Source organism: Macroventuria anomochaeta (assembly GCF_010093625.1).
Source record: "Macroventuria anomochaeta strain CBS 525.71 unplaced genomic scaffold BU25scaffold_11, whole genome shotgun sequence".
Lineage (NCBI taxonomy): Eukaryota > Fungi > Ascomycota > Dothideomycetes > Pleosporales > Didymellaceae > Macroventuria > Macroventuria anomochaeta.
This window is the reverse complement of record NW_022985372.1, coordinates 38,685-51,798: the sequence shown is the minus strand read 5'-3', so window position 1 is coordinate 51,798 and position 13,114 is coordinate 38,685. Positions and strand designations below refer to the sequence as shown.

At 50.8% G+C, this 13,114-nt stretch overlaps 5 protein-coding genes across 5 annotated transcripts; 3 read left to right on the top strand and 2 right to left on the bottom strand.

The window, feature by feature from the left end:
- Positions 1 to 892: 892 nt before the first annotated feature.
- BU25DRAFT_409391 (alpha/beta-hydrolase) lies at positions 893 to 2,012 on the top strand. Its single transcript, XM_033706040.1, has one exon. The coding sequence runs from the start codon at positions 1,108 to 1,110 to the stop codon at positions 1,984 to 1,986; it is 879 nt and encodes a 292-aa protein (XP_033563081.1). The 5' UTR covers positions 893 to 1,107; the 3' UTR covers positions 1,987 to 2,012.
- A 2,244-nt stretch (positions 2,013 to 4,256) lies between these two features.
- BU25DRAFT_338467 (uncharacterized protein) lies at positions 4,257 to 4,958 on the top strand (the record flags this gene model as incomplete). Its single annotated transcript, XM_033702729.1, has 1 exon — positions 4,257 to 4,958. A coding segment is annotated over one exon (702 nt), but the record flags the coding sequence as incomplete, so codon positions are not given.
- Positions 4,959 to 5,062: 104 nt separating this feature from the next.
- BU25DRAFT_465867 (uncharacterized protein) lies at positions 5,063 to 6,898 on the bottom strand. Its single transcript, XM_033710668.1, has 3 exons — positions 6,046 to 6,898; positions 5,895 to 5,980; positions 5,063 to 5,838 (listed from the first exon to the last, which is right to left on the bottom strand). Exons 1-3 carry the CDS (start codon positions 6,473 to 6,475, stop codon positions 5,407 to 5,409), a joined length of 948 nt encoding a protein of 315 aa, XP_033563079.1. The 5' UTR covers positions 6,476 to 6,898; the 3' UTR covers positions 5,063 to 5,406.
- Positions 6,899 to 8,093: 1,195 nt separating this feature from the next.
- BU25DRAFT_409390 (uncharacterized protein) lies at positions 8,094 to 10,143 on the bottom strand. Its single transcript, XM_033706039.1, has one exon. The coding sequence runs from the start codon at positions 9,684 to 9,686 to the stop codon at positions 8,151 to 8,153; it is 1,536 nt and encodes a 511-aa protein (XP_033563078.1). The 5' UTR covers positions 9,687 to 10,143; the 3' UTR covers positions 8,094 to 8,150.
- On the top strand, positions 10,003 to 12,129 carry BU25DRAFT_23120 (uncharacterized protein). The gene is made up of 2 exons (XM_033701425.1): positions 10,003 to 10,337; positions 10,401 to 12,129. The coding sequence occupies exons 1-2, from the start codon at positions 10,319 to 10,321 to the stop codon at positions 12,002 to 12,004; spliced, it is 1,623 nt and encodes a 540-aa protein (XP_033563077.1). The 5' UTR covers positions 10,003 to 10,318; the 3' UTR covers positions 12,005 to 12,129.
- Positions 12,130 to 13,114: the final 985 nt, after the last annotated feature.

The following is a 13,114-nucleotide window of genomic DNA, read 5'->3' as shown; positions in this document are numbered from 1 at the left end:
AATCAGCGTTGTGGCGATTGCTGTCCATACCTGTTGAGTATTGAGAGATGAGATGGATCGAGTGGTTGTTGATGAAGCGGGTAACCCAGCTCTCGCTGACTGGCTCTGTGGCTATTGACGACGCAAAATTTGCTATCATTTCCCTTGTAGGAGGTAGACGGCGAGCTGTAAGCTCCTCTATATACTTGACAAGCTCGTCCTCCTGTTGTGGAGTGAGCTTTTGTTGTGCAATCGCCTTCTCTTCATGCGATCGCGTCTTGTGTCGATATTTTCGAGACAGGGTTGAGCGCACAACCTTATGTTTTTTAGCCAGCGCTGTCCACGGGATCTTATCGCATGGTATCATAGAGTCTATCTCTTCAAAGGCAGATTTCATAGTCATTGTGGCGTTGAGTAATTGTACAGTGAAGTATGGGTACAAAAAGGTGGTTCGGCGCATTACGCGAATCCGCGCATTACGCGCACGGACACGGTACCAATGGAACAGCGAGACTTGTTGCACACATCAACAGAAGGTACTGCAGCTTGACTGCGTGCCGTCTGTCACTGTTTTATTGGCACAGTCTCTGGGTGTTCCCATGATATGAATCTGCCCGTTGGTAGACGATAGGATGAACAACAGTCATTAGGGCTATGTCAGCGTGGGAAGCGTCCCAGCAAGGGAGGTGCCATTGCCGCTTGGCCGAGCGGGGAAGTGCTTTGGAGGCCTAAGTCTGAACAATGAACTTGTGGACGGAAGGGGTACGCGTAAGTACTTGTTCGGTAGAGCGCGCGACTCGATCCGTTGAGGTGAAGGAATCAAAACATGTGACGTCATCACAAACGCTAGCAATCGCATCGCGATTCCTTCTCAATCGTTTACAGCCTCAATCTTCCTCATCATCTCTGTGACTTGGCGAACATCCCAAGAGCCAAAACTACTTGGCCATGATATTCCCGTAAACTGGATGACAATGTCCGCTACGGGCCGTGCTTACGGGGGACCTCCTCGATTGTGCATAATGCTGACAGCCCTATGATATGGTACTTATAAGCTGCCATGTTCAACACTATTCTAGGCATTTTCTTTCGTACTTCTCCTTCGATCTGATCTAGCCTTCGTCTGCCATGTCGGTCACCCAACCCATCGTTCTCCTAATCTCTGGTGGCTGGCACACGCCCCAAAGCTACACTAAGCTCACCGAAGCTCTATCATCATCTAGTTTCGAGGTCCACGTTCCTGCTCTAGGATCAACAAGCGATACACGCCCACCAAGCGCCGACCTGGAAAGCGATACAGCCCTGATTCGCGCGTATGTAGAAGATCTCGTCAACAGTGGTCTCGAAATTCTAGTCTTGATGCACTCCTACGGCGGTCAAGTGGGCACTAATGCGCTCTCCGGGCTCAGCGTGTCTGCACGGTTCAAAGAAGGTCTCCTAGGTGGGGTGTCACATCTCATCTACATGGCCGCGACGGCGATCACCGAGGGCAAGAGCATGGTTGATACTGTACGCGACTTTGGGCATGAGGATCTTCTGCCTTTGGCTTTTGACTTTGCGGATGACAAGTCATGCGTACACCGTGACCCAAAGCTGCTACTCATTGGCGCTGACGATGCGGTCTCCGAAGAAGAGAAGGACGAGTACGTAGCTACGCTGGGACGATGGAATGGCAATTGCATGTATCAGCCACTCACGACTGCGCATGCGGCGTGGCGTGATGGTCCAGTGACGTACATCCATACAACTGGAGATATGACAGTACCGCTGGATTATCAGAAAGTCTTTGTGAACGGCATGGAAGAGGCGGACGTTAAGGTACAGCGCGTGTCGGTCAATACGGGACACTGTCCCAACTTAACGAGACCGAAAGAGATTGCCGCAATCCTAAGGAAGATTGCAGATGGAGAAGCGGTGGGTGATCAGGGCGAGGCTCAGACGGCGCATCGTGCTAGTACAGGAGAGGTCGAAGGTGTGATCCAAAGTGTTGGCACTGCAAAGACCTGAGTTAGACTCACATGCATTGTTAAGGAGCAAAGTATGATGCATTCAATAGCGACTCGTGACTACCATACCGCTGACCCATTCTGATGCGCAGGCGTCACATTCGTTCGGACACCCATCTTGCTGTCCCAGCCATTTCCATAGCCTCCTGGAGGCGCATACCCATACCCATTCATGATGCCCAGATGCTGCACAGACTTGCTTGCCATATCGCCACCTCTGTTGGTCGCCGCAGGTAGGCTGTTCATGGGAAAGTCGCTGGCTACTGGGCTCTGATGTGGGCCTGGCGGTGCTGCAGTTTGTTACTCTACTTTGGTGGTATTATGACTTGCAAAAGATCCTGACCCCCCTGTTTTTCTGGTTACTACATACACTAGGTGGGGTTTTCGAGAGTAAGAGATGACCGGGGGCACCGGAGGGGTATATATATGGGTGCTAGACCCTGACCCATACCTTCACCACCACTCACAGCCTCTAATCTCGCCAAACCTACCATCATACATAGCACCATTGCTACCACCTCTACCATATTGCTGTCTCCACTACACATTTCCTGCTCTTTCCTATCACAACACTGGAATTCAAGCACACCATGCCTCCAACTATCAGATCCAGCAAGCTATTGCGATCACATTAATACTAATATCAGCCCTAAGAACAACAATATTGTGCAGGGACTGATTGTACTCGGAAAAACCGGGGGGTCAGTATCTTTCGCAACGCACCGATATTGTCCTGGCTGAGCTTGACACCATTATACCACAACTCGAAAGACAAATCCGCAGGTCCAAGGTTCACTTTGATTACGAAATTAATTCGATGGTACTTCTTGCCGCTGTTCCACCAATGCCGGTTCTTGAACTTGAACAGTGTGAATGGGACGGTGGCAAAGTCAGACTCGACCTTGCATATTGAACGAGCTGCATTTTGTTAGCGCAGGTCAGACCAAAGATGGCACGAAAGACGCACAAGAACTAAAAATGTACAGCAGCAATTATGCGTCAGCCTCAGAGCAGATGACATCTGTGGGAAATATGCGCGGTGGGTTGGGAACGGCAGATGTCGCTGGCGGACATTTGCGACTGAAGTCTCGGACGACGGGAAGCTGTTGCAGTAAATGCAATCAATGAATGTGTAACCGTGCAAGGCAGTAAGTCAGGTGGGAAGCGCGCAAAGCAGTAAAATCAGTATATTGTGTTGTTCTTGTTCAGTGTTGTATGATTGCCTCTCACCCAGCAGTCCTGTTTACATGACGTATGTCTCGTGCAGTCAAGAGCAGGAGATGCTTGTTGAAACAGGCAAGAGCACTGCACCAACACACATGACACCTGTACTCCATAAACCGTCACAGAAAGTCACTTGATACTGGCCCGCCCTGTTGTTGTCAGCTATGTCTCACACACGGTCGTCGTCCTTACCCTTTTGACGGACCAATCGACACAGTGTACAACATACGTCTTGCCATCAAGTATATCAGTCTCGACTTGCAGACCGATGTGATGTATGTTATTCGGGTTGTATAGCATCTTACACTTCGTGCCGTAAGAAGCACGGCACCAACGCCAGCCGAGAACCGATTGGCCAGTCTTCAGCTTCACGATACGGTCAGCGACGTTCCTTTGCAGACGACGAGCTGCGGGTCTGGTGCTACACGGATTTGTATACTCCGAGAATTACTGTGTGATGTGTTACCGAAGGCATATCTGATAATTGTTTGACGGAGTATCATATCGGACCGTTTATACTCAACCTTACTGTGCTGATCTAATTGTACTGCGACAGTTATTCTTATGGCAGGTGAGGTACGACAGGCAGTAGTACCCTAAACCGTGACACTATCTCTTCTTCAGCCTAGAACAGCCCTTACGATCGTTGTGTTCCCGTACAACGTGGAAGTACAAAGCGCCGAGATCGTAACACCGTTAGCATCGGTAGACGCAAACGTACAATTTCAATTGACACAAGTGCTATACAAAGTAGAGCTCCATCGCTGCATCTGTCAACATTGGCGACCATGGCTCCGCGCAAAACTCGAAGTTCGCGAAGGAAGAAGCATCTGACCATGAGCAGCAAGAAATGGAAAGGGTTCAAGACCAAACTGCTCATGAAGACTTGAAGGAAGAAACTCTTAAAAAAACCCTGGAAGATGAACAAGCAGTTGGCGAAAAGCATAAGATAATCTCTCCTCCTGATACAGCCAACAAAGCCCCCAAGGCTGCGAATCAGATCAAGCCACAAAGACACATGATCAGGAAGGAACCACCACCAGTGTATCGCCCGAGCAAATCCTGAAGTTCCTTCTCTCCGACGCAGCTCTCGAAGTATGCAGGCCAGAAGACGAGCTCGAAGACGTCTCGAAGCGCGGCAAAGACATCACCACCTACGTGCAACTCCTGAGCCCTTTCGAAGAGCTCCTATGCGCCGTCGCTCTATCGCGACCAATCTCGCATCGTCTGGGCTTGCGCACAATCTACACAATCTTCAATCCACCCTACGAGTTCAAGGACGCAGACACAATCAAAGCCGCAAGCGCCGAGAAAATTCATCAAGCCCTTGATGATGCGCGAATGCAGCACAAAGGCAAGACGACAGAGGAGATTGAGCTCGTTGCCGAGGTTGTAGCAAATAGCGATTCGCACAATGACCTCGAGAAGATTCGCCAGCAGTCAAAGGGCGCAGTTGAGGAGGTGCTTCGGTCCAGCATCAAAGGTCTTGGAAAGACGGGACTCGACATCTTCTACCGCCGGATTCAGTGGCTTTGGGACGAGACATTTGCGTTAGTTGATGCGAGGACGCAGGATTCGCTCGAGAAGTTGGGCTTGCCAAAGAAGCCTAAGGAGATTGTTGAGTTGATCGAGGGGCTGTCACGCTACAAAACGGATTCCCTGCAGCGGCTACTAACGTTGACTGTCGATCAGAAAGCTTATGATATCTGTAGTAGTTTAAAGCGATTTCGATCTACTTGCATGTTATGATCTTGCTTTATCAGAGTATCAAAGAGAGCCGTCTTCCAGAACTGCCCTGAGATATTCTCGGACGATGAAAAAACACTCATTCTGTATTCAGCATTTCTGGTGACGTAAGAGACTAGTTTATGATCGTCTTATCATTGGGTTTGATGCACATCCTCAACAATATAGAGACGCTGATATTCTTCTCCCTCTCATCCTTCGCAGCTCTCTCCATTACAAGACGTTCCAAGGTATACCAATGAGGATTTAGGTATGGCAACGTACACTGGTACTTGTGTCCTCAAGCCATCCTGTCCTTGATTCTGTTGTAAACTGACGCAGGGTTCTCAACGAAGAAATTCCAGTCTTCCTGAGTTGGTGGAGGTGACAATGGACCATTAACTTGAGTGACAATGTTCCAATTGCTGTCTAGTAAAATAACAGACATCTTCGGTTTAGTATATGGTGGAGCTCAGTCCAGAAGGTCGGTCAGGTAGATGAACAAGCGCTGTCGTAAACGGAGGAGCAAGATCGTTATCCTTGAGACTGGCTCTGTTCCCTCTGGCATCGTCTCCTCGTGACGAAAAGCTAGTTGAGTGTTTGAGTTGTTTATGTCTCGATCATCGAGGAGTCGTTCGAGTGGTCGTGGATCCACATGCACCCCCTGGCTGGGATGACTTCTGACGCGGAGTTCAAGAGTAGCTCTTCCATCCTTGAACGCTGTCCACGCGCTGCTTCGAACGATACGGTCGGCCTCGTTGTTACCAAAACGGAAATTCGTAACTCCGCACTCGGATATATCGTAGAGATATTCGGTGACTCGGTTGGGACAGTAGAGTGCAGAGAGCGTGAGGTGTGAGTGTCGTTTGTGGGTTCGTTTGAAGACTTCGTACCTGGACTCAAACTAGAAAAAAGAAAACCCCTGCACATGTGATAGAGGCTCAATTCAATGTTGCATACAGTTTGAGTGTCAATGTCGACAGTACAATTTTGTCGTACGGTAGACCACATCACGCCCGGATCTGGAGCTGGATATTTGAAGACAGCTGTAACAGCTTGCAGGTAGCTCCACAAGAACAAGTAAATTTGGGAATCCATAGTACAATTTTACCAATTTTGGAAAGGGTAAAGGTTTGGGGAGCATTTTCGCCCCAGGGACTGACTCCTCCAAACCGCGCAGTGCCGCCGAGAGCTTCCCAGGGAAACTCCATCGAGTTCAGCTTACGATAATAATTGTGGTATCGACCGATTGGCAGCGTATCTTGTTCTCCAAGAGTGTGAAGGAGGTTATTGAAAATTGCGACCTGGTCCACCGGACACCCTTCATCTTCTTCTTGTAACGGAGGCAAGTGCGGCCAGAGGTTTGATAAATCTCGCTGGCCATGATGGTTGTCATCTTCGACGTATAATCCAGAGTGAACAAATTTGATGTTGTAGGGCGTCGTCTTCCACTTGATGTTCAACAACGGAAGGAGATCAATGGATAGTGAATAGTCGTAATCGCCCTTAACAGACTGGATCCCAGCACAGACAACATCCATATCGTTCTGAATTCACGAAGAAACATGAAATTCCGACTAATCTTGGACAGCTATAATGGGACGTACGCCTCGTGGTTGTGAAGAAGCAAAGATCCACCACGTTTGAACAGGAACTCGTACATCAGCTCGCAAAGCACTGCAGGAAAGTCCAAGATTGATTGTAAGCCGGGGTCAATGGGACCGGAAAGGGGTTTGGAATATCTATGTTGCTGGGTACGCCGGCGTGAACGCTTTCCCAAAGGCTCCGGTTCCGGAAGACGCAGAAGGGTGTGAAGACGCGATCACAAGACGACTTTCTCCGTATGTGCTTTGTGTGCACATCTTGAATGTAAGCGATTGGCATCTCCAAATGTTGAGGACGAGAAAGGATAGGTGACACAAAGTGTGGTGGCAGGATTGCAGGATTGCGTTAGCGCAACCAGACCCACTTTTACCACGCCTCAATCTGGCTGCTCTCTTCTGCGTTCTCTCGCGACGACGACATAAAATGACTTGAACCTAAATTTTGAGTATAGTAGCATACTACAATCACTCCGCTGCTTTGCAATATGTCTTCAGCATCATACTCAAGCCGTGCGCTGTAGAAACCCCTGCATCCACACTAGGCAACCACAAATGCACCTCAGACCCACCAAACAACAACACAGACATGACTGTCGCATAGTCCAACGTAGAAGGAGATCGTAATTCTCGCATCACTCTGGTGTTGGGAACACCGTGTATGAAGCGAGTGTCAGGCAGCAGCATTTCGACTTGGGATATACAACCCAAAATGCGGAATTGAGAACATGCACACAATCTTTCATCACTCTCCAGTCTGCAATAGAAATTCGGAGTATTCATTATGTCTCCCCTCAAGCTAATCATCTCCCTCTTCATCGTCCTCGGCCTCCTCCAAGCGGCGGTCCTAGCCTTACCATTCATATACTGGCGCTTCTCAGCATATTTGGGCCCCATCAGCAAGTTCATATTCGGCTCCTTTCTGTAGGTCTCATTCCTTTCTTCACAGAAAGCGCTCGAGTAGCCGACAACAACGTTATAACACCATCGCATGTTACTTCGCACGCAAGCATTCACTAAAAAACAAACCTCAGCCTCTTCATCGCCTTCATAATCCACCCACTAATCCTTATCACCCTCATCACGTTCACAATCGCGCCTACCCTGCTATCCTTCCGACACAATATCACTTCCCGGCTTGGCACTATCTACGCCGCTCTTATGCCCCAGACCCTCCCTACCATACCCTCCCTCGACCAGGGCTTACCCACGACCAACAAAGAATGGCTCATGACCCTACTCAGCGGGTACGCTGGCTGGAAATTCCTCGGCACGCTGCCGAGTCTGACGATACTGTTAGTCGTCTTTGCTTTGTTGTTGGGAAGAGAGGATGTCGACGAAAACAGCGGGTGGCTTGCTAATAAGGGGTTGAGAGGGGAGAAAGTTGTGAGGGTTGAGGAAAAGGGGATGGACGTGAGGAGTAAGAGGATGTGCAGGTCGTTGGCTGAGATTGTTGTTGGTGATCAAAACGCACTTGATGGGCGACCTCGTGGGTGAGTATGTGTGGAGCAGCAGGAGGGAGAATGTGATAAAATACAAGCGGTGGTATGGGTACGCGAGTTTTGGTGAGCGTTAATCGGTCTTTAAGATTGAACAAAGGAAATTGATTGAGTATCTACGATCGTCTCTCCTCACTATTGACATCCCCCATCTCCACCTCCTCCTCAATCGTCGGCAATATCTGATATCTCCCGCTCCTTCCCGCCCTCTTCAAGCACTTGCTCGTATGCAATAAATGGCCCCTCTTCTGCCTCACAAAACCTGCAAAACACGCTGCGCTCAGCGCTACAGCGCCCGCACTGATGTACACAGGGTATTTGAAGTCCTCTGGTCTGTAAAATATCATTGTCGTCGCGAAGCTGAGCAGCTCGAAGAAATTCTGCAACGACATCTCGATCGCAGAGAAAGAGCCGCGTGTTGCTTCGGGCGCGTCTTCTTGCACTAGGTACTGCACGCACAGATCAAAACCCCAGAGGCCCAGGCGCGACAGTGCGACGCCGGCGACGAGCGCGAGTCCGGCGAGTTTAAGGTGGGTTTGTGAGGTTGTCGCAGCGAAGAAGCTGATTGCGAGCATGATGGAGACGAGCTGCTCATTGATAAACCACAGACCAGAGCGCACAGCGCCGATCTTGTTCATGAGAAGGGGCGCCGCGCATGTCGCCGAGAGCTCGAGAATGACGGCGACAAGTCGCATGATGGAGACGTGGGTGCTGGTGAAGCCGAGAGTGAGGAGGTAGGTTGTCATCTGGGAGGCAAAGCTCAAGACTGTAAGGTACAGTAATGACAGTGAGAAGGAAGCGAGAAAGGCGGGGTTTTGGAAGTAGTCTTTCCATGGGCAAATGTTGTCTTTGATGGTATTCAGGGTGGATCGCGACGGGGCGGTGGATGTGCCACCCGGTGATCGTGGTGTTTCAGTAGCGTTTCCTTGCTCTTTCCCTTGCCCAAGCTCAGGGATTGCAGAGTAGACTTGCGCAATGGCAAAGTACTCAATAAGCACGCTGATGGCGTTCTGTCCGAAGACGACCCAGATAGCGGTCCTCGTGGAATATCCATCGAGAAGACCAATGCCAAGAGGTGCGATCAACTTGCACACCAGGTCGATCCTGCGCATCGCGCTATTCAACTCCTGTCTCTCGACACCTAAACTATCAGAAACCACAATGATCCAATCTCTTTCAACGGCCACTGCGTTGGCGACAAAGGCCAGCTTCTCCACACCTGCTAGCGCGACAATCAAGGCAAAGAGCCCGTAGAGGACCAGACCATTTTCAGGGTTGCCGGCCAGCAGCATAACCAGAATAAGGCATGACAGAGCGACAGATACTCTCTGCCATACAATGCTTTGGCGCACTACATAGAGGCGGTTCTGGCTGTCGACTAAGCTGCCGATCCAGGATCCAAGGGCAGCAGCAGCGGCGGATCTGAACAGCGCATAACAAGATGCGAAGAATAGCGTTCTAGGGAAGATTGCAGCCAGGAAGATGACTGCACCGAATTCGAACGTTCGCGCATTCCAGGTCGAGAGAGTGTGTGATATGTACAAGCGGTAGAGGAGTGCTTTTGAAGATTTGTTCTGGGCTTGTCGTTCGGCAGGGTACTGGCTGGAGTCTGGCGGCGGGGTGCTCGTCGACGCACTCGACGCAGAACTCATGTTGTGCACAGTTGTAGTTGTGAACGGTCAAATGCCATGAGGGGCAGAGAAGGCGCAGGAGAATTCATATCGAGAGCTGTGACCTGGTGATCATGCGCTCTGGCCTACGGACATCTGGGCAGGCCGAATCGCCATGTGCCTGTGCTGGACCCTTCTGATCTACACCTGCCTAGGCGAGTTAAGGCTAGACTTGAGCGTAGTCCTTTCACTTTCGACGTCGCGCTGAAGGTCTCCCCACCTTGGATCCTGGTCACCCCACAGTCTTGTGCGTTGTTCGGCCCCGGTCCATCTCGGGTGTGTTGTTTGACGTGCTGGTGCCAGAAACGTCCCGTGGTTGAGGCAAACCCCAAGAGGCATTGATGGACGCTAGTTTACACCACTAAATCCAGGGTTCTTTAGCCTAAGAGCACCTCAAGTAGCAGCGCGCAGGCTCGATGTGCCTGCACACAGACGACGTGTCAATTGAAGGCCTCACCTTCACCCCTCCTTCCTTCTTTGCCATTGACTGCTTGAGCACGGCAAACACGGCAAATATGAAGCTTAGCTAATGCTAGATCTCTGAGCGTTCGTCCGTAATGCCACGACGCATCACCACCTCTAGCTCGCCGTGAGCTTCAAGACGACAGTCACGAATGCCACGTCCAATAAAAGGTATAAGGCGAGGTGTGTTTTGAACAAGCCTCTACCTGCGTTGATGTCATTGACAATCTCCAGGATGGCTCTTACTGCCACTTGGCAGGCGCCCCCGCCGGTTCCAGCCCTCTCTGCTTCCACAGCTACCATCGACCACCGAACGACCGAGTGAGCACTCTCAGAAAAACGAAGATGACAGTCATGACAAGCAAGAACGAAGCAAGTTCGCTCGTAGCGTTCTGGAAGGCAGCACAGTAGCTCTTATTTCGCTACTGGGCCTGGGTCTCGGGGGCTATGCATATAGCATTCTCTACAAAAGAACTGTCAGGAGCAAGATCGAGAATGCCTTCTCGGCAGGCTACAGCTCGCAAGAGCGCGTCGCATTGGGCCGCATCGCCTATGGCACCGAGCCAGAAAAGATACAGGAGATCGTAGAGAAAGAATTCTGGGTGCCAAGAGACGAGCAGGAGCAAGTCAATGACATTGTGAGCGGCAAGACCCGCGGCAAATACTATCTCATTATCGGCGAGAGGGGCACGGGAAAGCGTGCCCTACTACTGGAAGCCATGCGCAAGGTCAACGGAGATGGTATAGCTATGTTAGAAGCACACAGCGAGTTGGAGGTCTTCCGGACACGACTCGGCAAAGCGATCGACTACGAGTTCCACGAGGACTACATTGGAGGCTTGTTTAGCATCAGAGGACCACGAGACAGCACCCCTCTGCTTGACATCGAGCGAGCCCTGAACCAGCTGGAGAAGGTCGCTTTGTCGATGAGGAAGCGGCGTGGCAAGCCTCTTCTAATAGTGATCAACAACATCCACCTTTGCAAAGATGACGACCAAGGTCGCGACCTGATGGAGATACTGCAGCAGCGAGCAGAGATTTGGTCAAGCAACGAGCTGGTCACAGTCGTCTTCACATCGGACGAGCATTGGACGTTGGAGCGGCTGATACCGCACGCCACCAACATGCATGTCATAAACATTCGTGACATCCGGAAAGATGTGGTAACGGACGCTCTGAGAAAGTACCGCGCCAAATATCACAACGAGCACGTACCACAGAGCATTCTGGACGAAGTTTTCGCCAAAGTTGGCGGTCGGCTTATCTTCCTGAACCAGGTGGCTAAGTCAAACCACATGCTTCAGATCTGCGCGAATATCAACAGGCGTGAGAAGTCGTGGTTCCTTAATCAGTGCTGGATCCTCGGCGACTCGATGGACGACGACGTCGAAGAGCAGCAGAAGTTCTGCGCCGCAGCTATCGTTCTAGCTCGAGCACTCGTCATTCGCGAAAAGGAAAACGCAGATCCAAACGGCGTGCTCCCTGAGATTCCTCTTCACGAAGCCCGCCAGATCATCACACGCGCCGACTTTGTGAAGCCCTTCGACCACATCAATGTCATCCACATTGATGCGTGGGGCATGGTGCGCGCAGACTCGGTGCCCATGCAGAACGCTTTCCGCGAGATTTGCAACGAGGAGGGCTTTGAAGAGCACCTGAAGGCCACGTTGAACAGGCTGGACGAACTGGAGAGTTTGGCGAGAACAAGGGAGGTGAGCTGGAGAGCGGCACCGGACAGGAGTGGTGGCATTGTGCCAGTGCAGACGTATTGCGCAAAGATCTCAGACCCACGAGCTGGAGGTCACGAATCAGTGGTATCAAGCACGCCAGTACATTAGTGCGCCACATCAATCCAATAGCTAGGAACACTACAGCATCGTCCGTGCAATCGGTTCCGGCCTTCGTTGATATTACTGTCTCCTCTTCACTGTTTCTGCTGTGCTTTTTTCTCTTATTGGGTGTCCTTTCCTCGGCTATCAACTCGTACCAAGTCATTCGCGTCTCCTTTGCCCCTCAGCTGTTCAAGTTTTCCAGCGCAACTGAACTTGTCTGATCTCTTTGTTGATGCTTAAGCTCCGCCACAATCGATGCAATGCCAACTTGGATCCTCACCAAGGTGCATACCCCCACGAATGACCCACGTGGCCACGTTACGAGGTCGATGTAATGAGCAATACGGACCGAAATCAAGACGACTGGACGATGGTGTCATTGGACGCTTACTTGAGATGTGTAGAACCTAGACGTGAGGACCGGAGTCCATTCGGAACCGCTTTGAACTGCCGCAAGCCAAGAACTCCGCTAGGAAAACAAGTGGCTCGGCCTCAACAGGTGGTATTCAGGCTACGTATTGTGATTAGACTGTTCGTATTGTTCCGGACCACCCATTGATCTGGGGAAGCCGCGCGGCCAGCATTGGAGCCCTACCTCACAGTTCCCAAGCCCGCTATACCAGCCAAAGCAGGTTTATTGGATGGAGTTAGCAGGACTCTGAAGGGGATGAGAATCCAGGAAGATCCAACTACTGGAACCAAAAGCAGCACGACGTCTGCCGATGCAAACGCAGTGGGTAAGTCTACTTCATGGATTCTATTCTCACCATAAACGGTAGCCTGATAGCAGTCAGCAAACTCTCTCACTCTTTCGAAGAAACCTCCTTTGGCGCAAGCCTCCGGTCATATAACAGCTCTCTGTTCGACTATGGGCTGTACGGACGTCGCAAGAGATGTGAGGTACCTAGTGCATCCCAATCCGGCAGACCTCTGCCATTGTCAGCTCCCAAGCAATGACAGCAAAGACAAATAAAGCACGTCTACCACACAAACGGCGATTTGAGATAGCATCATCGATCTGCCGGGGCGTACTGCTCCTGGCGGACATTGACTGGCTTAGCGAGGACCAAAGTCCAATTGATGACAGAAATCTGTAAGCCGCACACAAGGGATGGC